The sequence below is a fragment of the Myotis lucifugus genome, unplaced genomic scaffold, assembly GCF_000147115.1.
Source record: "Myotis lucifugus unplaced genomic scaffold, Myoluc2.0 scaffold_20, whole genome shotgun sequence".
Classification (NCBI taxonomy): Eukaryota; Metazoa; Chordata; class Mammalia; order Chiroptera; family Vespertilionidae; genus Myotis; species Myotis lucifugus.
In genome coordinates this window covers 8,901,138-8,926,934 of record NW_005871068.1, presented here as the reverse complement: position 1 = coordinate 8,926,934, position 25,797 = coordinate 8,901,138, and the positions used below count along the sequence as shown (strand labels likewise).

General features: G+C 39.6%; 1 protein-coding gene across 1 annotated transcript in view; it reads left to right on the top strand.

Annotated features, from left to right (window-relative positions):
* Nucleotides 1-25,797, top strand: part of DMD (dystrophin) — a 2,279,750-nt gene that overhangs the window by 1,838,034 nt on the left and 415,919 nt on the right. The window contains exon 56 of the mRNA XM_023751347.1: nucleotides 20,593-20,765. Coding sequence (XP_023607115.1) covers nucleotides 20,593-20,765 — 173 coding nt within the window. The remainder of the gene's footprint in view (nucleotides 1-20,592; nucleotides 20,766-25,797) is intronic.

Below are 25,797 nucleotides of genomic sequence, written 5' to 3'. Positions count from 1 at the left end.
AAGAATGGATTTGAGAACTATGTTTTGGGAAATCTCATACTTCTACAACTAAACTGCCAACATAAACAGCCAAAAGGAGCAGGAGATGGCCTGCACTTCCACCTTCCAAGTATCTCACAAGTGCATCTACTTGATGTACGGTTCTGGGCTTGGCAAACAAAAATAATGCATACAACTTACTTATACTAAAAAAAATTGTTTATCTGAAATTCAAATTTAATAGGAACCCATATTTTATCTGATAACCCTAACTTATTAAAACCTAATGTCCAGAATCCGATATACATAGAATCATGGCAAACACACACTTAAATTTCTAGCCTGTCCAACTAGAAGTCAGTGATATGGAGGTTTGTGTAAGTCAATCCATAGTATTAACCAAAGTAGCTTTCCTACCACAAGTGGCTGAAACCTTTCTACCCTTGGTACTTTTTCTAGCATCTGAATATTTTCACTCTGCATTCTCACACTCTCTGAAATCCTAGCAGTTTGTGATTTATTTGGCTTAACTTAAATGTCAAAATCTCCCAGAATGTGAAAGTGGTCAGATTATGTTTTGGGATTATGGTTTTCAACAGGTAGGAGAGAAGGATTATGGGGGCATAAGGAAATGCAGGAGTAGAAAAGATTGGGCACCAGGAGGTGGAATAAGATAGCAGGTGCCCAATCAGATCTCCTTTGCTTACTGTTTGCATGGGGCACATTCAGTATTCAGGGAGGAAATACTACTTCCTTTCGTAGTTCTTTTTGTTCCCCAAAAGATGCACACTTCCCAAATCACATAACCCAAAGTAATGCTATCAGAATGACATGGTTTACCCATGTTAAAGGTCAGATAGCTGTGTAAGTGCTGGCCCAAGACTTATATGGCTATTGTCTCAGCAGAACTTTGACTTTAGGATTCTTAACCATTGATTTGCAGATGACTTTTGGTTACAGAACTCTCTAAATTAGAAACTGCTTTACTTATTTCATGAGTGAAGATGTCAAAAGGAAGAATGCTGGATTTGCACCATGTTAATTAACGATTTAGTGAGGGGAAATGTCAGCCTAGAGCATGAAAAGAAATACTGCCTCTCAGAGCAGTCAAGGCTGATGAAAAGCAATCATGCAAGTACAATAGTGTTCTTCAGAAACACAGAAACTTTTTTGTTCCCCATTTTCCCTGGGATTTTCTCTTCTGAATTTAAAACAGTTGGGTAGTTCAAGTTTCAAGGCTACTGATTGTAACAGAAAATCAGTGGTAATTGGAAGCAGTGGGATGTTGGGAGAAGTAATAGAGGTAGCTGCTCTCCAAATGATCCTGCAGGACTTTTCATGGCAATGAAATCAAGCAGTGGAAGCTTGGCTGAGTGCAAGCAAACAGTCATACAGAGAATGGTGCTGTCTCTTCAATCCTCTTATCTCTGGTTGTGAGTGGGAAGTAGGGCAATTAATTGGCAGAAAACTTTGTCCAATGGTTGATGAAGGTTATTTGGCTAAAAGAAGTTATTCTGAAATCAAACTTTCCATGCATTGTTTGCTGTGAAAGCAAACTGAAAATAGCATTACATCTTCAATAATGGAGGTGAACTTTGTAGATTAACTTAACTTGTGAGCTTTTATTTTTAATAAAGGAGGCTTGTAAATTGCTTTTATTTCAGAGATACAGTAGATCCATTTTCTCTTCACATGTATATGTTATTTTTTTCTGGTATCTTACTTTTGCCTATGAAAATATCATTGCACTTAAAAGCTCAATAACTATCTGATGACAAATTCTCATCATCAGTAAGTTAAAGACCATGAAATTATTTTTACTAATTATATGTAATTTAATTTCACACATTTGATGATATTTTAAAACACAGGAGTTGTTTTGTAACTCCCCAAATCACAAGGATAAATTTCACTCCATAGACTGTTTGCCAAATGAAATGTTTCATTTAGGCACAGAAAAAAATAGTGGAATTTTCGATATTCTATATAATTCAGACACTATTTAGCATTTTTTTTGTGAATATCATCATGGTATGTTTGAAAGAGAAGACAATGAATATATGGTGTTTAAAAGGCCCAAATCTTCAAAATGCTTCAGAACCTGTTTCACTATGATTTTAGATCTAAAATCTGGTCTTTTAAATGACTTGATTTGCCCTGAGTGTTAAAAAAACAAAACAACAAAGAATAAAATCACACCAGCGTGGCCAGTATTGCTCAGTGGTTGAGTGTGAACCCATGAACCAGGAGGTCACAGTTTGATTCTCGGTCAGAGCACATGCCTGGGTTGCAGGATCAATCCCCAGTGGGTGGTGGGCAGGAGGCAGCCTATCTATGATTCTCTCGCATCATTGATGTTTCTGTCTCCCTCTCCCTTCCTCTCTCTGAAATCAATACAATAAAAAACACCACATGATTTCCTTATCATATAGGATTAGTTATCATTAAGTTAACCTGCAGCCCAGTGGAAAATCATTTCACATCACTTGGTAAATACCATGATTCAGGATACTCATTGATAGAGGATCTGGGTAGGCAAAATGTTTGGGGGTTGGGGAAATTTCAAAGCATAAAATCTTATATTGATTGTATGGTGAAGAATAGTTACTATTGAGGTTTCAGAAATGAACTGCCCAATGAATACTTTCTTGCTGTCTCAGGCACCAAGCAGTTTTCCAGGAGCAAACATTCATCCGTTCAGGGAGCTATAACCTGTAGTTTCTACTTTTGTAGCAATTGCACCTAAAACCTTGAGAATAGGCCCTGGGATTTATGGAGATCCACTTCTCAGGGCAAGCAGGCCCTTTCGGCTTTCACCTGTCAGTGTGTCAGTGTTCGCCTTAGGATTCAAGGAGTTGCTTGCAGGCTCCAAAGTCGAAGATATAGAATGAATGGAGAAGGGTGCAAAATTCTGACTCATATTTATGGAATTCTCTGTCTAATCGAGAAGCTTTTTATCTTAATTTTCCTAATCTAGCCATTAGCATGAAACAAGGACATGTAATCTTACCAGAGTGAAATTGGGGTCATGCCATAGGCTAGCTGAATGAGCACTCTGTGGCATGATGATGTATGGCCACTGCACAACAATGCCTTTACCACATCAAATATGCCCTTTAATTACATTTTAAATCTCATTTGAAGAGATTTTATCATTATGGAAATTGCTCTGTAAATGTGCCCATGACAAGACCCAATGAAAGTTTGCTGAGAAGAATTGAGGACAGAGATGGATCAGCACTGAAAACATTAGCATCAGATGGAGTTTTCCTGGCTTTAGGCAAAGCAGCCTGTGCAATAACAGAAAATCATCATCGACTCAGAGGTGTATTTTGCCCAGGTTATTATAGGATGTTTGGCCTTGACCACTATTGTAACCGGACAATCAATGGGTCCAGGCTGCCAGTCACTACTTGAACCAATTCAGCAGAGACAGGGGTGCTGCTTATATTGGGTAGAAGGATGAAGATTACATGGTGAAGTAGGCAAAAGGGTATGCCAAATGGGCAGTTCACATATAAAGCGGGCTGCGGATTTGCAAAGGCCTGCAGGTATACAAAGGCTGGGGGGATCTTCAAAGGGCTGGCAGCTCTGGTTTCTGCAACAAGGTTGTCAGTTTTTCCATGATAATAGGCAGCTCCCTGATGGGGAGGATGGGCTGCATTTCCAGGTGAGCTCCCAGGACTCCCAGCCAGGTTAGAATGTGCTTTCTTTAATCAGAATGAAACAATTACGGTTAACAGAGCATCATTAATATTTCTTACAATTAGAGCTGGTCCCCAATATTCTATTTCTGCCCCTATTACTATCACTTCTTCAGTAAGTTAAAGGAAGAGCTCTGCTCTCCAGCTCAGTGGGCCTTTTTTCCCCCAACCTCAGAGGATCACTTGAATTTATAGTTGCTAAAATGAATAATACAATATTTGCCTCGCATTCCTGACTGCATGCATGCATGCAGAGCAGACCTAAGGTTCTTTAAATGAAGGATGAATTTCTTTTCATGAAATAAAGAGCACCTCTGCTTTCTTTTCAGGGTCATTTAAAAATATCTATACTTCTGGGTTATGGAAAGCACATGAGGAGGATTCTTAGGTAAAGGGTAAAGTCAAAATGTTTTTTTTTCTCTACAATAGGGATTGTCTCCTATCTTTGTGTAGCACAACTGATTTGAAGTTTTCTTTTAAGCTTATTCTTAATTATGTCTTTCTTTGATCTTCAAGTGTTTCTGTGACCTAGCAGCCAGAGTGCGTAGAGCCATAGCTACACTTACCCCAAGGCACAAATTGTGTCCTTCCCCAGGCCCCTGGCTAAATGCACCATTTTCTTCCATGTTACCCACCCACCCATCCCTCTCTTATGTGTTATTTCCCAAGCAGATGGCAGTTCAGAATGGGAAAGGTCCAGGTTACTTGAACATGGTTAGAGTGTGGTTATTGTAACACCCAAGGACAGCCCTTTGATATATCCCACTCCCCCAAACCTGGTCATTTTGCACCTAGTATCACTATTACTAATTCCCAGAGGCATGGATAAGTGCCATGTTCAATGTGCTCTTCTTCCTGAGAGTCCATTAAAATGGTCCTTGAAAGCTACATTGTCTTTATTAATTCAATATATAGGGTGTCCCCAAAATGCATATATACTTTAACAGCTGATAGCTCAATTTTGAAAATGAAATGTACTTTAATAAACACTGCCTTAATTGTTATTCAAAGTGTGTGTATACATTTTTGGGACAAGCTATATTTCATGGAGATGGAGGTGGCTGCCAGTAGGTTACCACTCTGAATTCCTTCTTAGTGGGTCTTGGAAGCCCATGAAATTATAAGTCATGGTTTGTATTTATGAATATTTGCATAGGTTTCTGAGGAAAGGATTCCTCATTTCTTCAAAGGCAGTCATGACCTCTAGAATATGAAGGACTGTTATGCTAGGCCAGAGGTACATTTCCAAAATGTGGTCACTGGAGCAGTATTGGCTTTATCTGGGGACTTGTTAGAAATGCAAATTCTTGAGCTCTACCTCAGACCCACAGAATCATGAACCCCAGGGTTGGGGCCCAGCAGCCTATGTTTTCATAAGCCCTCCAGGTGATTCTCAAGTTTGCTCAGGTTTGACAACCACTGAGTTAGACAAACTACCAATACATGATACAAGCTCATTTTCACAGGCACATGTGGATGACCCAGAGTAAAAAGAACCCTCTCCCTTGGCCCACATGGACCTTCCCATCTTGCCATATAGAATTACTCAGTTCTTATCTCATCTTATCTTCAATATTACACATGCTTTTTCCTCTGCTTCGAATTTCATTCTCCCACTTCTTTTCTGGTCTGCTCATTCTCTGCCTTAAGACCCTGCTCAAATGCCATCCCTTGTGTGATGCCATCTACAAATCTTGGTGACAGGCTGATTGTTCTGTGTTCACATAGGGCTCTGTCAACATTAACATTATTGCATGTTATCTAAGTCATGTGTTTACTTAAGACTTTTTCAGGAGACTGTGGGCCCCTTGAAATAAGAAACTTATATGTTATGATTGCATGAATGTTTTAGATATGTTAGGGGAGATACCCCATCTTTCTGCCAATCCACAAAAGGGAAAAATCAGGAAGCCAGAAAGGAACAGAACTCTGACAGAACCAGGCAGAAGGGTATTTGAGCAAGTCTTTGTCTGCTCAAGATAACATTAATAATTAGATATTACCTACACTGGTTTCTCGGCCCCCTATTGATAAAGGTTTTTCCCCTGTTAAACTCTAAGAGATTCCTGACAACTATGCAGTTCATTTTACCCCTGCCTGAAAAGAGTGGACCAAAAACATGTGTCCATGATAAAAGTACTATGGACATGACCTGCTTACCACTTCTAATTTTGGGGGTGACCAGGCTTCTTAATTTATACTAAAGATACCTGACAATGATGAAATCCAAATAATTTTTTTTCTTTTTTACTCAGGGCACTGTGAGGTAGGTTTCTACTGTTGTATAACAGATATTACAATGTAGTTCCCACATAAAAACTCTTATGATGTACAATAATCTATAAAGACATCCTCTTCTCTTTTTAAAATATTTTTTTTTTTACTTTTCAATTAGAGTTGACAGACATTTCATTAGTTTCAAGGGTACAACATAGTGGTCAGACATCCACATAGCTTACAAAAGCGATCACCCTCTGAAGTCCAGCACCCATCCGACACCACACTCGGACATCTTTTTCTCTATTCTTATTCTTTATTAAAACTTATAAATTTATCACATGACCATGGAAAAATCAAAGCCTTACAAAACCTTACTCTCCTGGTGATAGCTTTTTCAAACCTACATGTTATCAGGTGAAAGAACCATCATCTCCTGGCCAAAGGCCAAGAATGCCCTGGGTCAAAATAGTCCAGGTTCTCTAGGAAGTTCTGAACTGAACTGAACTGAACTGAACTGAATGCTTTGGGGAAGACAAGTGGGTATACAATGGAAAACTCATGATTGGGTTTCTGGCTTCTGCACAGTGGGTTCTAGAAAGGAAGAAATATCACTTAATATTTTGCCAGTTTCATTTCTGTCATGTTTCCTATGGCAGATATGCCAGTGTTACCTACCTTTATATTGATGGCCATAGGCATATCCCTTTTCTTCCATTTCCTCATACAATGACAAAACAGTAACACCATCCACCCTATTCCATGAAAGAAGAAAAGCAAAATAGGGCGACATAACTCCCTAGGTGCACCCATAAGCGCGCGCACGCACACACACACACACACACACACACTGTTGGGGTCCAACCCCAACGGGTCCAGGGATCCCCAAAGGTGTGGACGGAGTCGGCGAAGAATGAATGACATGGAAACTGGTTTCAGTTCATCAGCATAGCGAGGTTCTCCCTCCAGGATCTCCAGGGAAGTTCTGGCTAGGATCTCCAGCGAAGTTCTGGTCAGGATCTCCAACCAAGTTCTGGTGCCATGTTCTCTCGCTAGGTTCTCCAGCCAGGTTCTCCAGGTTCTCCAGCCAGGTTCAGTCACCAGGTTCTTTAGCCAGATTCTATCCAGGTTCTTTTGCCATGTTCTGTCTAGGTTCTCCAGTGAAGTTCTGTAGCCAGGTTCTGTCCAGGATCTTTTGCCATGTTCTCTGGCTAGGTTCTGGTTAGGATCTGATGAGGATCTGATGAGGAGCTGATGAGGATCTGATGAGGATGTGATGAGGATCTGATGAGGATCTGATCAGGTTGTGTTGTTTATTGTCTTGTTACATCCGTATTTATACCAGCCGATTTTAATCCTGTCAATTTCTATTACAAAGGTTAGGGCGTTTCTTATCTCCATTCCAGGGAGTAAAGATTATGTAGCTTAACTACCCGCCTGGCACTTAATTAAGGGGTTGTATCCCCTCCCTAACCTCAGGGAAAGATCCCCACCTGGGGAAACAACCTTTCTCGGAGGGGTGACCTTGGTCAAAACACATGGCACTAAGGAGAGCAAACATTAAGAACAGTATGCCATATACGTCAGGTACCTCGAAACATATGCTGTGCAGATGTTTCTTCTCTGCAGCAAGGATGGACCGGCTCCCGGCAAATTCCCCCTTTTTTATTTTTTAAATGATAGCGCATGCAAATCAGTGGCCACCTCTCAGATTGGGCTGTTTAAGCCTCGGAAGAAGACTGGCAAGCAATGACAATAAGCATAGCTATAAACATAGTGGATGGAGTGCACGAGGAGTCTTGTTTCTGTAGAAGGTTGCCGGCCTCTTTAGTCAAGGGATTTCAGCTGTCCTCAAGTCGGTGGTTTGGTTGTCCTGTTGATCTGGCTATGGGCAGCATCATTGGTGGTAGGCTTCCCGAAGCGTCAGCGAGTTGAAGGGCTGCATCAAAGGGTTTATCAGGGCGGTGCTTGATGGTGGTGTCAGTGTCTGGGGAGAAGTCAGCTGTGCCCTCTGGGTCCGCTGATATGGATAATACCGGGGAGGAGGAGGATGAGGCGGAGATGGAGGGTGGTGTGACATAAGGTTGGATTAGACGGTCTGGAATCCACACAGGTGAGTCTGCATCCTGTAGAAATATACAAGCATCTCCTCTCCCCCAGGTTAAAAGTACATCAGGTCCCTTCCAAGCTCCTGTAAGTAAGTTTTTCCATTTGACGAAATAAGTGAGTTTCTGCTAAATGAAAGTTTCTTTTGCTGATTTACTTAGAGTCCTTGGACTTGGCTGAGAGAGTAGCTTCCACTTCTTGCTTTTCCACCATCTGTTGGGCCTCAGTTGTTAACTTCTTCAGCTGACCCCATGTTGGCACCTCAGTCCCTTGCATAGCCTTTCTTTTCTTCTTTTTTCCACTTTTCTGTCATCGGGGCAACTCTAAGTCTTTGGAACGATGGGACAAGGAGCTTCTCTGGGTCCATTGTGGTGATGCATGTAATGCATTTACTCAATCCAAGGCAGGCATTAAAAAGAAAACCCCAAATGCTCTCTTGACAGAGTCTTCTTTCTTTGGACTCAGTATGGCACATCTTCTCAATCTAAGTTCTGTACTATCCACCTTCTTACCCTACTTATCCTCTATAGGGGGGTCTGTAGCACCCTGGTGGAGTCCTATCCGTCCCGAGTGTGGGGGTTCTCAATGGGCGGGGGGGGCTTACCTAGGGGAATCCTGTTCCAGGGGTTCCCAAAGGTGTGGATGGAGTCGGCGAAGACTATCCACCCTCTTTCTACGGTGGAGTCCTATCTGTCCTGAGAGTGGGGCTTACCTAGGGGAATGGGGGGCTTACCTAAGGGTCCCTGTTCGGGCGCCAGATGCTGGGGTCCAACCCCAGCAGGTCCAGGGGTCCCCAAAGGTGTGGACGGAGTCGGCGAAGAAGGAAGGACATGGAGGCAGCGTTCAGTTGATCATCATGGTTGGGTTCTCCCTCCAGGATCTCCAGCCAAGTTCTGTCTAGGTTCTGCAGATTCTCCAGCCAGGTTCTATCCAGGATCTCCAACCAAGTTCTGTAGCCAGGTTCTATCCAGGATCTCCAACCAAGTTCTGTAGCCAGGTTCTATCTAGGATCTCCAGCCAAGTCCTGTAGGTTCTGGTCAGGATCTCCAACCAAATTCTGTAGCCAGGTTCTGGCTAGGATCTCCAGCCAAGTTCTGTCTCTAGGTTCTGTCTAGGATCTCCAGCCAAGTCCTGTCTCTAGGTTCTGTCTCTAGGTTCTTCAGCCAGGTCCTGACTCTAGGTTCTGTGTGTAGGTTCTTCAGCCAGGTTCTAGCCCAGATCTCCAGTCAGGTTCTGTTGCCAGGTTCTAGTCAGGTTCTCTTGCCATGTTTTCTTGCTATGATCTCTAGCCAGGATCTGATGAGGTTCTGATGTTTATTGTCTTGTTACATCCGTACTTATACCAGCCGATTTTAATCCTGTCAATTTCTATTACAAAGGTTAGGGCGTTTCTTATCTCCATTCCAGGGAGTAAAGATTATGTAGCTTAACTACCCGCCTGGCACTTAATTAAGGGGTTGTATCCCCTCCCTAACCTCAGGGAAAGATCCCCACCTGGGGAAACAACCTTTCTCGGAGGGGTGACCTTGGTCAAAACACATGGCACTAAGGAGAGCAAACATTAAGAACAGTATGCCATATACGTCAGGTACCTCGAAACATATGCTGTGCAGATGTTTCTTCTCTGCAGCAAGGATGGACCGGCTCCCGGCAACACACATCATTACACTCTCCAGAAGAAGTAATTTTCTCTACTTGGTAATAGACAGACATTAACGCACCAAAAAACAACAGGAAATCCAACACAATTATGTCAGTAGGGCTTTAGTTAACATCATATTGCTGAAATCTTCTTTAGCATTCAAACTTTATGGATACCTAGAATTTGCTTTAAAGGTAATATCTCTAAGATTTAGCCTAAAAAGTACCCACAAATGGATGCAATGATGCCAACATGTGTTTATGAATTATTTGGGAATTGTCCTGCTATTTGAAGTGAAAAATATAGAACCATCTTAGATTTATTATTATATTGCTAAGCGGTTCTAAATAGTTGCCTCAGCTGTAGAGTTGTTTTGTTGTTGTGTCAGGATACAATGATGTGGTTTCTTTTGGGGGGGTGAGGAATTAAATAAAGTTGTTCTACATTTACACCATTCATAATTAAAACAAGCCAGAGTATATTAGCTCCATGGCTATTATGATTTCTAGTGTATTATAAAAAATAATTATGGCACTTTGCCATATGTTCTTGCCTTCTTCTTACATATTGCTATTAGAATGAGATGAGTCTTCACATCAACTAATTACTTATTTCTCATATACAATATTGAACTACAGTGATAGTGATTATCTAGAGGAAAAAAGTAGCTCTGTGACAGAGATTCAGGAAATAAGAGTTTCCCTAACTCTGTATACTGTCTAAAACATACACAAATTGTGCAGATACGTATAACCAGATGTGTATTTGTCATGGGAAGATAATTGTCTATTTTAAGAATAAAAATTTATTCTGCTCACTTAGAACCATTCAAAATAATTAAAGGTATTAATTCTGAGCTGACTGAGGAGAATAAATACTAGGAAGTTAATACCTAACTGGAAAATAACTCAGTTGCCTGGACATTCCTCTCACAGCATCACAGTAAATTTCTCAAATGAAATAGCTCACAGTCACCTTAATGACTTAATTGTTGTGTTGTGTGACATGTAACCCAATTCAGAAGTCACTTGCTTTGTATTTGAAAGGTGAAGGAGGAATGGGGTGAGGGAGTAAAAAGAATATAAGTTCAGACAGATCTGTGCTCTAATCCTGTTTCTGCCACATAACAGCTGTAGGATTTAGACAAGTTATTTCACCTCTCCCAATTGTAGTTTACCCAACTGTGGAATAAGAAGGCCTACTTCACAGAGTTTGTGTAAAGGATTTATAAGGGGTATAAGTATTAGTTTTCTACCTTGTTTCTTCTCCTTACTCCACTCCCAGCCCTCATTGTGGTTCTGCAATAGTAAATACATTTCATTGTCGCAAAAGCCCATCTGGTCTTTCTCAGATAAGAAGAGTTACCGTCAAACAGGCTGATTCCTGCATATAAAACATAACACAAAACCAAAAGTACCTTCAATATTGTAGACTTTACATATTTGGTTGTCTTTATGATTTAAAAGTGAAATCTAGAGTTTGTGTGAAGACCTTTCAAGATTACCATTGACAATTATCTTCTGAAAGATGTCTCATGTAGGAAATAACCAATTATGAGCAATACCTGAAGTAATATTGCAACACAATATAGGTTTTTATATGGGTTTTAGATGTATTAGTTAAAAAGAAAACTCAGCTTATGGAAGGGCTTATTTTACCTTCTAACAACAGCATTATAAAGGCATGCCAATTTTTTTTATAACTTAAGTGCTGAGCCAAATGGATACCAACATTAGTTCCCCACTGGGTCCATAACATCTTAACTTTTTAAAATAAGCTGATGCAGTGTTGCTCTATCTACCCTTTCTCAGGATTTTGTCTCCTTTAACATTCACTCCCATATACTTCAGAGATGCCTCATAGGATATATTTTAGGTAGGAGTATCTATACATTTTTAGTGTCAATGCTCTTGCCTTATTGTAATTTATTTGCACCAAGGTGTGTGTGTGTGTGTGTGTGTGTGTGTGTGTGTGTGTGTGTGTGTTTGAAACCCAATATATAATGTTTGTCTTACTCCTGGGCAAATTAAAAAACTTAAATAACATTTCTATCTTCATAATGTTGTTGTGAATGGTTATCACTTTGCCAAATTCTACCTGCAAAAGGAAGAGCAAAAGAAGGATGAAATTGAGTCACACATGCAGACATTTTTATAATTTATGAGCACTCAATGATCTCTCCGTCACTTACTCCCTGTTTCAGTAAATGACACTACCATCCTTAAATTGTTTAAGTTAAAACTTCATTACACATCCTTGATATATCCTTCTCTTTGGCTCTCATCATCTAATCCAGTGGTTGGCAAACTGTGGCTCGGCAAACCGCAGCTCGCGAGCCACATGCGGCTCTTTGGCCCCTTGAGTGTGGCTCTTCCACAAAATACTGGCTGTTCCACAAAATACCAACTTCTGCACATGGGCCACGAAGTTTCAATCGCACTGTACGTGCGCGCCCACACGTGGTATTTTGTGGAAGAGCCACACTCAAGGGGCCAAAGAGCCGCATGTGGCTCCCGAGCCGCGGTTTGCCGACCACGGAATTAATCCATTAGTATGTGAGAGAGATATAGTACCCAAATTATATCTCACATCAGTCTACTTCTCACCTTCTGCAATATCCCTAGTCCAGGCCACATTATCTCTTGCCTGGATTGCAGGGCCTGACCTCTAACTGGTCCTCCTGTTTCCTCTCCTGCCTTCTGTAATCTTCACATAGCAATATAGTGATCTATTTGAAGACTAAATCAGATGATGTCACTGTCCTGCTTTAAAAGTTTCTATTGCTTTCCACTGCACTTGAAATAAAATTCAAACTCCTTATCATGAGACTTCAAAGCCCCATATTATGTGAAGCCTCTCTTATCTCAATTTCCAGCCACATTTCTTTGTTGTTGTTGTTTTGTTTTTCAAACCACTATTTTATTACTTTTATTTTTAATAAACTTTTTATGGTTGATAATATTACAGATATCTTCCCTTTTCTCCTCTTAACCCTACCTATCCCCCCACGTCTTCACTACCCTATTGCCCGTGTCCATGGGCTATGCCTATTAGTATATAAGCTCTTTGATTTATCTCTTCTCGTCCCCCCAACCCCACATCGAGGTATGTCAGCAACCACATTTCTTGGTAAGTTTTAGTTAAGTTCTTTCCTGATGCAAAGGCTCTTTCCCTTGGAATTCTGTGCCTTTCAGTTTTCCTGTAACTGGTGTCCTCACATCCTTCACGTCTCACCTGACATTGAACCTTCTCACATGTACACCATTATTCTCATCATAGGCACCCATTTGTTACCTTCAGGGCATTTTCTTATTTTATTGATAATTTGTTTAGCTGTTTACCATATCTCTCCCCTGTTTATCCTACTTCTCTCTCTGTTTTTCTTATTATGCTATGAACATCAAGAGGGCAGAAGTTTGTTTAGTTTGTTTTTTTCACCACTACAGACCTGGATGATAATATACTAAATATTAGTGGGAGGGAGGGAAGGAGGGACAGGTGGAGGAAGGAAGGGAAGAAATGGGCTAGGAAGGGAGGGAGGGTGAGAGGGATGGGGGTGGAGGGAAGAAAGGAAGGAAGGAAAGAAGGGAGAGAGGGAGGGAGGGAGGGAGGAAGGAAGGAACAAACGAACGAACGAACGAACGAACTAAGGAATTTAAGGGCTAGATCTAGAACTACATCTTTCTTACATTATATGTATTTCCATAGCTCCTAATGAAATCTTGGACATACAATAGGCACTTAATGCATGCTTGTGTGATGAATAAATAGAACATTTTTGAACTATGACAGAATAAAAAGAAACTAGGAAAACAAAATGCAGAAGAGAAAATATACTTGTACTTCTAATCTAGTATATCTGAAATGAACTCTTCAGTTTTCAAAAGTAATTTTAAGACTAGAGTAAACCGGAGGGTCAGACAAGAAGAGAAAGCATCACGTGTTACCAGGGTTTGGGATTGCTTAAGGCGGTGTGACAAATAAGATTTTTCTCAGTTTCCTCTGGGATAATCCACCCTAGGCCTGGCATTTTTAAAGATTAGATTTTGAAATAAAGCTTTGCACCTGGGAATGTACTGAGGTAAGAGAGTATATCCCTCCTCTCCACTGTTCTAGTGCTTAAGTGTGAGAATTTTCGAATGAGATATGAAAGCAAAGACAACAAACCCTGCAGGATAATAGTCTGAGGACCTTAATAACAGCCATTTTAAAAGCAACGCCTATAGACTCCTAAATCCATAGCTGTTTGTTTAAGATGCATTGCGATGCAGTAGACCTGAAAACATACTCCTTATCTACCTAGAGCAACCAGGCTTCAAGCCAAATGACAGTTGTCAAATTAACTCTTGTATCTCTTGGGATGACAACTCTGCTGCTTTCATAAGAGTATTGCAATAGTCACATATAGAATGGGGACGGGAGGGGCAACAGGCACATTCACTGTGAATCTGTACCCAACTGCATTTCCTGAGTGAGTTAGGAACCTCTGGTGGTTAGATTAGAGTCCTTATAAGGTCGAGATTGTGGGTCCAATTCCTTTATGTGGGTGCTTCTCAAAAATTCCATTAGGGAGCATAGTTCTGTTTTGTTTTGCTAGTTTTAATTTCCAACCCATAACAGACTGATACTCATGTAACCTACAAAAAAAATGAATTACTTTTAAAAGATTATAAAAACCAGATACACAACACACAAGCCCATACTTTTTATTTTTAGATGGTGTTAACATGAAAAAAAAAGCATTCAAACCTATAAATAATTTTTGTGAGTTTATTTGAGCCAAACTGTGGAAGCAGAATCTCAAGGCATTGCAATAGTGCTCAGGAGAATGGGGGTTTTTCACCTATTTTTTAAATATATTTTTATTGATTTCAGAGAGGAAGGAAGAGGGAGAGAGAGATAGAAACATCAATGATGAGAGAGAATCATTGATGGGTTGCCTCCTGCAAGCCCCCCACTAAGGATCGAGCCCACAACCTGGGCATGTGCCCTTGACCGGAATCAAACCTGGGACCTTTCAGTTCGCAGGCCGGCGCTCTATCCATTGAGCCAAACCAGCCAGGGCTCACCTATTTTTATACATTACAATCAAAGGAGGAGATGTAGGTGGGTTACATGAAATCCATTGGTATTAGATTAGGGAGGTGAAGAAAGCAAAGGGGGGAAAACCTCTGGGATTGGATAAAAAGTAAAATGATAGACACATGCTTCCTTTACACAGGCGGGTACAAGATAGTTAACAGTCAATAATTAACAAGGATACAATAACAATGAGGGAATCTGTGGTCTGCACCCCAGCACCATTTTTTGTGCCCTGAGGGGTCCAGAAAAAGGGAAGTTACAAGTTACCTTGACATTCCAAAGGTATGTTATGGTAGATACAAAAAGACAATAGGCTAAGTAAAGATCAAAATTGATCTTTGTCAGGGAGGATGCTGGCCTAGGACATGACTACCTATTATAAAGTGCTTTTTAACTAAAAGGTTTTAATCTCAGACCATCCTTTGTGGTTACTTTAGGTCTGTGTGGTTACTTTAGGTCTATGAGTTAGTCAGGTTAGCATGTGGCCCCTTTCGTCCACAATTGCTATTAAAGTTTCTAGAGATTTACTTTCAATTTCTGTTCAAAATCTGTGTGTTTGTGTGTGTGTACTCCAAAACCTTGAGTATTTAGAGTCCATGGTTAAAAAGTCATTTTGGATAGCCAAGCTAAGGGAGTTTGACTTTTGTATGTTTGTTTTTGATGGTTTTAACTTCTTTAAAGCAGCAACACCTTTTCAGAATAACCATATTGGATAAATTTATTTAAAGAGTTTTACATACACTGCTTTCTTTCTAAATAGAGTTTACTGAACATAAATCTGCTTTTTCTGGCTAGTTCAAGATCATCATCATTAACATTAATATTTTGCTTTCCTTAAAAGCTAGGTGATGCCTGCAAGGGCTAATAATCTATGCAGGCTGTTCTTTCCACACTGTGTGACCCTGGTCAACTATGCGCACCTGAGGCTCCTTTTACACCTTTCGGTTCTCTGTCAGGTGTCACTTCTTGCTACTCTCTGTTTAGCCCTCAAGGATAACTTCTCTCCTATTTTGGATCTTCTGTTTCTGACCTTTTAAGTTCTTGGAAATCAGATCATCACTTTTTAAATTAGGTAAAAATTATCAGTAAAAAGAACCTAATGGCCTTATCATTATTCATATAGTAATGCTTTCAGAAAAGATTAGAGATGGTTTATCTGTAATGAATTTTTAGAGAAATTTGGTTACTTATTTTTATTCTTTTTTAAAAAATATTTTTTATTAATTTCAGAGAGGAAGGGAGAGGGAGAGAGAGAGAGAAACATCAATGATGACAGAGAATCATTGATTGGCTACCTCCTACACACCCCCTACTGGGGATCAGGCCCACAACCCAGGCATGTGCCCTGAACAGGAATTGAACCATGACCTCCTGGTTCATAGGTCAGTGCTCAACCATTGAACCACACTGGCCAGGCTATTTTTATTCTTTGTGTAACTTTTTGTTTTTGTTTTGTTTTGTTGCATACTTCTCAGCTATAGTCAAGATAGGGAGGTTATTATTTGCTGAGTTCTTTTGTAGAGACAGAAAATTCTATATATACATGAAAATATGTAGATGCTACTATCTATGATGTTTTGGGAGAGTATAACCATTTGTTTGGATAACAAAAGAAGAGTATAGCACTAATACCTGGCATTGCCTACTTTATTTTTCTTCCAATAAAAAATTTGCAACCTTTCATATTCTTCCCCAGTTGTCCTATTATTTTTGGATACCATGGATCATTCTACTTGTCAAATAAGATAGTACAAACTTAATATTTAGTAATCTCATATTTGTCCTTTACTTTTCTTTATAAACTTTTATTCTCATTTGCTTCCTAAAAGGAGGACTTTATCCAACTTACTAGTAATTTAAGGACCAGGACTATATTCTACTTATTTCTCCCTAATGCTCATCATTCATTTCAATCAAGTTGTACAATTCATTGTCCCTGCTCATAAACCAAACTTATTCTTACCTTTCAGCCATCTCTATACTATTCTTTCCACTTGAAATGCCCTCTTCCCTCCACCTCTCTTAATCCTATTCATCCTTCAAGGCTCAAAGTAAATACCTTGACTTCATGAAGTCTATTTCTATCACTTTATTTCCACACTGATTCTCTTGTAATACAAATCCGTATATTAGCTATTACTTATTAAAAGCCTGTTGTATTCTGGATGCTGTTCAAAGTATTTTACAAGGATTATTCCATGTAATATTCAAAACAACCCAGCAGGTAGGTATTATTTTTTACTGAAGCCAAAGAGATTAAAGCATTTTTAAACTTATACAGCTAATAAGGGAAAGAGAAGGGGGAGACTCAAACTATGGTTATTTAACTGCACCTTCCCATTCATTTTCCCTGGGAAAGGGGACTTATGACAGATGTAGGCTAGACTTAGAAAAGAAGGAAGTGTGAGATGTGAAAAAGCTCTGCAGGAAACAGAGCTCCTAAAACGCTACACTATGAACTTATCACTTGCCTCATATCTGAGCTTTCTTATTATTCACAGCTAAAATTTGCTCCATAATTGCATAGAGCTTTAGGTTATATGTTTCTTTTGAGGGAGGGGCAATATATCATTTTTCCATTTGCATTCATTTTCTCAAATATTTTATGTGCTCTCTAGTTATATTGGATATATCTCTGTTCACTGCTTCAGCTCTGTTTAAGTCTCCATGTTAAGAAAACCATGAAATTACTCTTTGAATAGTGAAAATGTTATCCTGCATTGTCTAATGGCAGTGCTAGATTTTCTGAAATTTAGGCATGAGTATTATTTTTAATGTATTTTTATTGATTTTCGAGAGGAAAGTAGAGGGAGAGAGAGAGAAAAAAACATCAATGATGAGAGAGAATCATTGATTGGCTGCTTCATGCACACACCTCACCGGGGATCGAGCCCACAACCTGGGCATGTGCCCTGACAGGGAATCGAACCGTGACCTCCTGGTTCATAGGTTGACACTCAACCACTGAGAAACACTGGCCAGCATAGGCAGGAGTATTATTAATAAGAAAAGTTAATAAGAAAAATTTAAAAATTAATAGGAAAAATATCAGAGGTAATATTATATAGTGCTTAATCCCTGGAATTCAATAGCCTGAGTTTGATATCTGATCACATGGTTTATTAGCTGTGTGACCTTGGGTATTTTTACATAACTTCTCTGTAATTTCATTCTCTTACATGTAAAATGAAAATAATAGTAATGGCTAGCCTAAAGGGATACTGAGTAAATTAAATGAGCTCATGTATAAATAATGCTTTCTACTGTATCTGGTGTATAGTGAGTGTTATATATGCTACTGCTATTGTTTCTGTTGTTATATAACAAATACCTTTTCTCCCTATTCATTAGTTATTGTTCTTTCAAAAGAATAGGATCACAAAAAGAAGAGAAAAATTTGACAACATACATTAAATGTAAAGACTAAAGCTTGAGTGATCTTTTCTAGTTAAGTCAGAAGTAAGATAACACTACTGTCAACATAAGAAATGTCCAAACTTGTAGAGAATTTTTATAAGACTTTATTTGAGCCAAACTAACAACATATGCCAGGGAGCAAGATCTCAAATGCTCCAGAGAACAACAGTTTGTGGTTTATTTTATGCATTTGAGAGAAAGTAGTAGATATAAAGAAGATTACATGAAGGTGGGAGAAAGCAAAGAGAGGATGGAATTACAGCATAGGATTATGTACTCTCCAGATGGTGGTCCACTTTATATTTTTTAAATCTTTATTGTTTAAAGTATTACATATGTCCCCTTTTTCCCCCATTGACCTCTCTAGCCCACCTCCACCCCAGGCCTTCACCTCATTATTGTCTGTTAACATAAAGAGCTGATTGTGTTAGTCAAAACATCTTATTTTGTTGAACAACTAAAGATTTGGTTCTAATTCTCTTAAGTGTGTACTCTGAGACAACGTTTGAAGTAATGTACTAATCAAATACAACAAGAAGGAAAGGAAAGTCAAAGAGGGAAGTAGTGGAATTGTCTGGATAACTTGGATCTGTTCTGTTTTCATTCCTGAATCATTTAGATAAATTAACCTCACTTTTTTTGCTGAAGAAGTAGCAAATTCAGCCGACAATGCTTTCCCATGTAGGTACACAAACATAAAAAAAATGGATGTATATTTGATTAAAACTCTATTTCCACAAGAAGCTCAATACTAGTTTTCTACCACATTGGCTCCTTTGAAAATCAGGCTATTTCCTTCCAGAACATAGTTTTTTATGGAATAGAGATAGATGCTACTCAATCTGTTTTAGCATTTCCCTTCTTTCAACTTTGGATGTGGTTCTATCCATATCTCCCCTCCTCTCTTCCTGTCAAAGGAAATGGGACAGAATTCTTTTTAGAGCCCATCAGGGAGACTTTGGCTGCCAAAAATAATGACAGGAGACATTCATTGTCCATCTACCTTACTTCTGCAACATTCAATATTCTGCATCCAAGATGCTATGACTGAAAACACAGGCCATTCCTTCAGAATTTCTAACATGTCATTGCTGCCACATCCCCCCCTTACTTTAGAAGAGTAATTTAATTCAATTTTAGAATGAGAGAGAAAAAAAATTATTTTTTCTAGTTACACAGGTCAATCCAATTGTTCGGAGCTTCCGAATGAATATTTAAACTTGTTGAACAGAAGCATACAAATCTCTAAAAGCAAGTCAGATAATGTACAAAGCTTCCATTCATTGTGTAGGCAGAAAGGAATGCTGGTACCCGGCAGCTCTCTAAGGAATGTTCTTTTGGCTTTGACTGTTCTGCTGGGAACAAGGAGGGAAACACATATATAAAATGAATTTATAATGTCTCTGACTTATAATGGCAAAATGATAAGAAAAGTTGGCTGTTTAATATAAACTGTCGCTGCATATTCCAGGCCTCCTCTCTTTGAGGTCCCTCCCACATCCACAGGCCTGGCTACCATTTAGTAGGGATTACAAAGTGGCTGTTTATTATTATTGACTGGTGAAGCCTATGCTCCGAAATTCATTCTGTCAACAGAATGTAAGCAAAGTTGGCATTTTAAAGCAGGGGTCTTTGAGTCGCCCGGTTTTCTCAGGATTGCTATGCAACAGGATCAGTGCTGTAGCCCCCGGTTCAAGCTGAAAATGTTACACCGGAAGACATACCATGTAAAGGTCAGATTCTTCTACTATGATAATTTTCTTGATCTGTATATATACAAATAAGGTTGAATGCATAATATCTTTTCATAACTCTTGTCAGCGTCCTATGGACTTTCTACCGTCAAGCCGAAAAATATGATGGTATTTCAAATGGGAGATCTTACTAATAAATATATAATGCTGTAATACCAAGGTGAACGTAATGCATACTGTTAAGAAGTTGCTCTCCGATGATAGAATCCTGTTCTGTGCTGGTTCTATGGACTGAGTACGGCTTTGTTTGCTAGTTTCACCAAGCGTCTATAGTCAGAATCAACTCTTCAGATTACCGCATAGAAAATATGACTTGACATTGAGGTGCACTTTATCATGGGAATTTTATTTCATATCACTTCCCTAAAACAATATGTTCCATCCATGGACTAGCAGATATAATTTATTAAATTCATAAAGTTATAAATACATTATGTTTTAATTCATAATGTCAAAGAATAAATTTATTATACTCGATAAGATGCCCATTTTCAATCTACTTAATAATGTGAAGAGATATACCAAGAAAAGTGAGTTGGAAGTTCATCTTTTTGTTAGTTGGCCTAATTGAAATGTTTTCTGAACTAATAGTTTATTTTTTACAGTTCTCCAGATTCATACTCCTAGCTGATCGCTTCTGTTTTGTTTTGTTTTAAATTCTGCATGTGTTTTTCTCCCTGCTATTCTGTAGGACCTCCAAGGAGAAATCGAAGCTCACACCGATATCTATCACAACCTGGATGAAAATGGCCAAAAAATCCTGAGATCCCTGGAAGGTTCTGATGAGGCAGTCCTGTTACAAAGACGTTTGGATAACATGAACTTCAAGTGGAGTGAGCTGCGGAAAAAGTCTCTCAACATTAGGTAGGAAAAGATCGGAGGCAAGAAAAGCCAGAAATGAATTAAAATAGCAAAATTTCCCTCATTTTTCTAGCACAAGTAGCTAATATCTCATATGTTTATGTAAATCACCCAATTCAGGATGATTCATTTTATGTATTTTGAATAAATGAATCATTCATTTACTTGGTATGGAGAGGATACTTGAAGGTTCAGATTAAATTAAAGTGGTGATGTTTTATAACCACAGGAGAGATGCATATTAAGACATTAGAGTGAATTTAAATGGGGAATACAGCTATTCTAATTTCATAGAGTTCTTTCTTAGTTTATCACAGGGTTATGGAAAAAGTGATAAAATTACAGGTTTGTTCACATGGAATTCTTTCTTTGGCATTCTAAATACATAACAGTGGGCATTCTTTTTTATTTTTAAATTATAACTTACATTTATTATTATATTATATTAGTTTCAGATGTATAGCATAGTGGTTAGAAAATCATCCAACACCATTTGTTAAAAACACAATTCTTTCCCACTGCACTACGTCATTTTGCCACATTGGATTTTAATGTTTTTTTCTTTCATTTATTAATTTTCCTTATACTGTTGGGTCTATTTTAAGGTTATCTATTATATTCCATTGTTGCTAACTGGTGTTAGTACTATAGCTTCCTTAGTCTCTGTATCTGGTAAGATAAGTACCCTTACATAATTGCCCAAAACTGTCTGATCTTTTTACAAAGATGAAAATGCTCAACAAATATTCCACATGGTATCTCTCATTTATCTGCCTCCTTGTAGTTAGGTAGAGCCTTGTGATTAGTCCTGTTAAACAGGTCACTTCTGGGCTAAAGCATTAAAAAGGAAATGTAAATGTTTCATGCACTCTCTTCACTTAACAGAGGACATTCTTTAAATACCATAACACATTACAATTAACAGTTTAGAGGAGACATCCCACAGCTCTGGAAGCTAAGGGGAGATTATTGCAACTTCCTGTCCTTTGCTTCCTCTAAGATTTTGTTACCACATCCTCTGCAGACTCATCCTTTGGCTGTTCTACATGCGCCTATTTTATACTTTGACCCTTCCTGTGTACCGGTTTCTATTGGGTAGCTAGTGGCGGCATCTCAGCAGTGTTGTCAGGAGGGCAGAGTGAAGCTCTTGTTATACCTGTTTTACAGTAGTTCAGTGTTGGAGACAAAGAATAGAGATAGTAAGTAAAATTCCCAGTGTCACCTAAATGACAGGAAGTACAGGGAGTGGACATCAGACTTCCTGCTTGTTAATTGGTTGCTTTTCCTAATTCACATCTTTTTATTACAATATTTTGTGCTTTCTTCTGTTTTTAGAGGAGGGGTGGTAGTGGAGGGAGGTAGAAAAGGATGAATGGACTTCATAATATCTATGAGGGAAAGCACAAAACAATGGAAATAGTTACTACCTCTAAGCTGTAAGATTATAGAAGAGATATTTTTTCTTCTTTATTGCTCTTCTAACTTGTCCATATGACATATTTTTGACATACGACATATTTACTTCCATGATAAAAACTATAACAGAAATTTATTAATTTGAAAGCACTCATAAAAAATCTGAACTTAATATGAAATAACAATAATAGGAACTAACATATAGTACAACTCATACCATGCAATGTTATAGGCACTTTATATTTAGTGACCCATTTAATGCTCTCAGCAGCCCTAAAATATTGATTGTTATTACCCTCTCTTTACATTTGAAGAAAGTCAGGCACCGAGAGGCTAAATAACTTTCCCAAAGTCACTTAATAAGTGGCAGGTTCAGCATCTGAACATAGGGAACCTAGCTCCAGAGTCTGAGCTTTTACCCATCATATCCAATATAATAAAAGCCTAATATGCTAAGTGTCCAGTAGACCAATCAACCGTTCAACCAATCAAAGCGTAATATGCTAGTGATATGCTAAGGCCACTCAACTGCTCGCTATGACATGCACTGACCACCAAGGGGCAGTCGACTGGTCAACCAGTCACTACGATTTGCACTGACCACCAGGGGGCAGACGCTCCGACCAGTAGGTTAGCTTGCTGCTGGGGTCCGGCTGATCAGGACTGAGCGAGACAGGCCAGACATGCCCTGGAGCCCACCCACAGTCCCTCCCCAGCTGGCCAACCTCCTGCATCCCTCCCAGCTGGCCCACCCTGATCAGTCCCAATCGGACTGGGCAAGATGGGGCGGAAATTCCCTGGAGCCCTCCCGCAGTCCCCCCCGCAGTCCCTTCCCAGCCACCAGCCCCGATTGGCCCCAATCAGGACTGGGCGAGATGGCCCTGACCACCCCTGATCGCTGGTCAGGTGGAGGGACCCCACCCATGCACAAATTTTGTGCACTGGGCCTCTAGTTATACCATAAAGAAAGAAGGAAAAAGTAAGACTCACTTAACTTTTACACATAAGTATATAATAAGTGAAAGGATGAAATAGAGAAGCAGATTTCTCAGAGTAGAAAGGAATTTTTTATTTATAAGGTCTTTGCAAGTTTGCACCCCAGCTTCCAACACTCTCATTTTCATCTCCCTCTTTGGTCCATGAATTTGGTAATGATGTGTTTGTGATGAGGTGGGGGCCACAATGGGCAATGGCATTTTCCAAGATAGGGAGACTCCATTCTCTTTCTACAGCTTAAACTCTAAGACAAGTCAGTATATGTAATAACAAAGGCCACTTATATAATATCTGTCATTAAAAAGGAATGAAACATGTGAGATGGAAAAGATACTGGCAGGCAGATAAAGTAAAGAAGAGGAAGTTAGCCCTAGCCGGTTTGGCTCAGTGGATAGAGCACTGGCCTGCAGACTGAAGAGTCCTGAGTTTGATTCCAGTCAAGGACACATGACCAGGTTGCAGGCTCGATCCCCAGTAGGGGGTGTGCAGGAGGCAGCCAATCAATGATTCTCTATCATCATTGATGTTTCTATCTCTCTCCCTCTCCCTTCCTCTTTGAAATCAATAAAAATATATTTAAAAAGAAGAGGAAGTTATTCTTTTTACAGGACAGAAAATGAAAGGTGCTATAACTGTTCTGAACATCACTCAGTGTGTTTTCTCTCCTTCATGTGAACTTGATGAAATAAAAGAAGAATTGAAAGCAGCAAACAGCATGTCAGCCAAAATATGGGCTCTTCATTCTCAGCAATTTCCATATGCCAGCTACCACAGTTTAATACTTACTATCATTAATCAAGTAGAAAACAGTTACCTTAGCTTATCTAAGGTGTTGCAAATTCTATAATTTAAATATTCAGATCAGGGGTTTTGGCTTTTAAATATGTCTCTCTGATAATACAAGATGTGTAATAAATGATCACTTGTAAAAAGCAAAGAAATAATTCTTTACATCAAAGCAATTCAGTTTATTTCCTGACACTTTGTTGAAATAAGGGCATTAGTCAATACATACAGAATAGCAGAGTGCATTTGAGAGAAGCATAGTAGGGTAGTAATTAGGGATGGTTGTGAAATAGGTTCGATAACCCTGGAAGAGTAAGATTCAGAACCATTACCAACACTTAGAAGCTTGCATTGTGAATCTAGTAAGTTACTCCATCGGCATTATTTTTTAGTGAAAAGTCACCACAATTAAAAAATAGTTCCAAAGATATCCTGAAAAAAATAGCCCTGTGTTTGCCCAAGCTATAATATATATACTAAAAGTTTACAGATGGTTCATTGTTTTATAAGGAATTCTGAAGCCAGTTTCATAATTCAATATGTAAAACCATTAATGCTTGATTTCACAGGTGTCCATTACTAATGAAAAGAATTTTGAGTTTGAATTAAAATAATTTTGAAGTTTTCCTTTGAGTTTTATTGGCTTATAAAAGGTATCCTTGAAGGAGAACCAAGATGGTGGCATAGGTAAACGCCAGTACTCACTGCTTCCCACAACCACATCAAAATTACAACTAAAATACAGTACAATCATCATTCAGAACCGCCTGAAATCTGGCTAAATGGAAGTCCTGTAACTAGAGAAGTAAAGAAGAAAGCACATCAAGACTGGTAGGAGTGGGTGGAGGCACAAAACAGGCTGGTCGAATACCCACATGTGATGTTTTTAATCAGGAGGGACACTGCAGAGGCCTCCCATGAGGAACAAGGGGTCCCAGCCCCACACCAGACCCCCCAGGACAGGGTTCCAGAGCTGGGAAGAGAAGTCCCTGTAACTTTGGGTTGTAAAAACCATTGGGGATTGTGGCTGAGTGACAGTGACACTGCTGGAGACCCAGGCAGTCCCTCTTAAAGGGCCAGTGAATGAACTTACATGGTCCTGCTTCCTTTGAGCTCCAGTGCTAGGTGGTAGCTTTGGGGGAACCAGGGATGTATGGGAAGAAACTGGATTGTTTGGCAGCAGAGCAAGAACTCAGGAGTGGCTTTCTCCCAGACAGGGATGTTCACAAGGGTGATTGCTCCTGCGTTGAGACCCCCCACCCCATCACAGAGCTGACTGGCAGACATTTTTGAGTTTCCCTCAGCCTGGCTCACACTGTTGTTCCACCCTGATGATTCCCTGAAACCCTGCCCCATCCAATTTGCAGTTCCACCATGCTGTTTGCAGTGGCTTTTCCATATGAATGGCCTGTCCTAGCTCAGGCTTCAGATTTACCTGAAATCTCTCAAACAAGCAGCAGCTGGTATGAGTGTGCCCCAAACCTATCAATAAGAGGACAAAGACCCAGAACTAGCAGCAGCCTGCCTTGCTTCACAGCTGGCCTCTCTTGGGCACTTCCAAGCCCAACACAAGTAGCAGCCATCTGCAGATTGCTCTGTAGCTCCTGCTTGGTGGTCCCAGGCAGTGGCTGAGTTTGTACCTCCTAGGAGGCACCAGAGCCATTGCATCTGGTGTACAGCTTCAGATCACAGCAGATTACAACTCTACATATCCACAAGTGACACACTCAAGGGAAAGACTCGGTGAGCAACAAAGCCCCACTAAAATAAGTCCTGCTCCATAGGGGTGTCTCGTGAACAGCAGCTCTTCCACTGTATTCACAGCTGGTCCTCACAG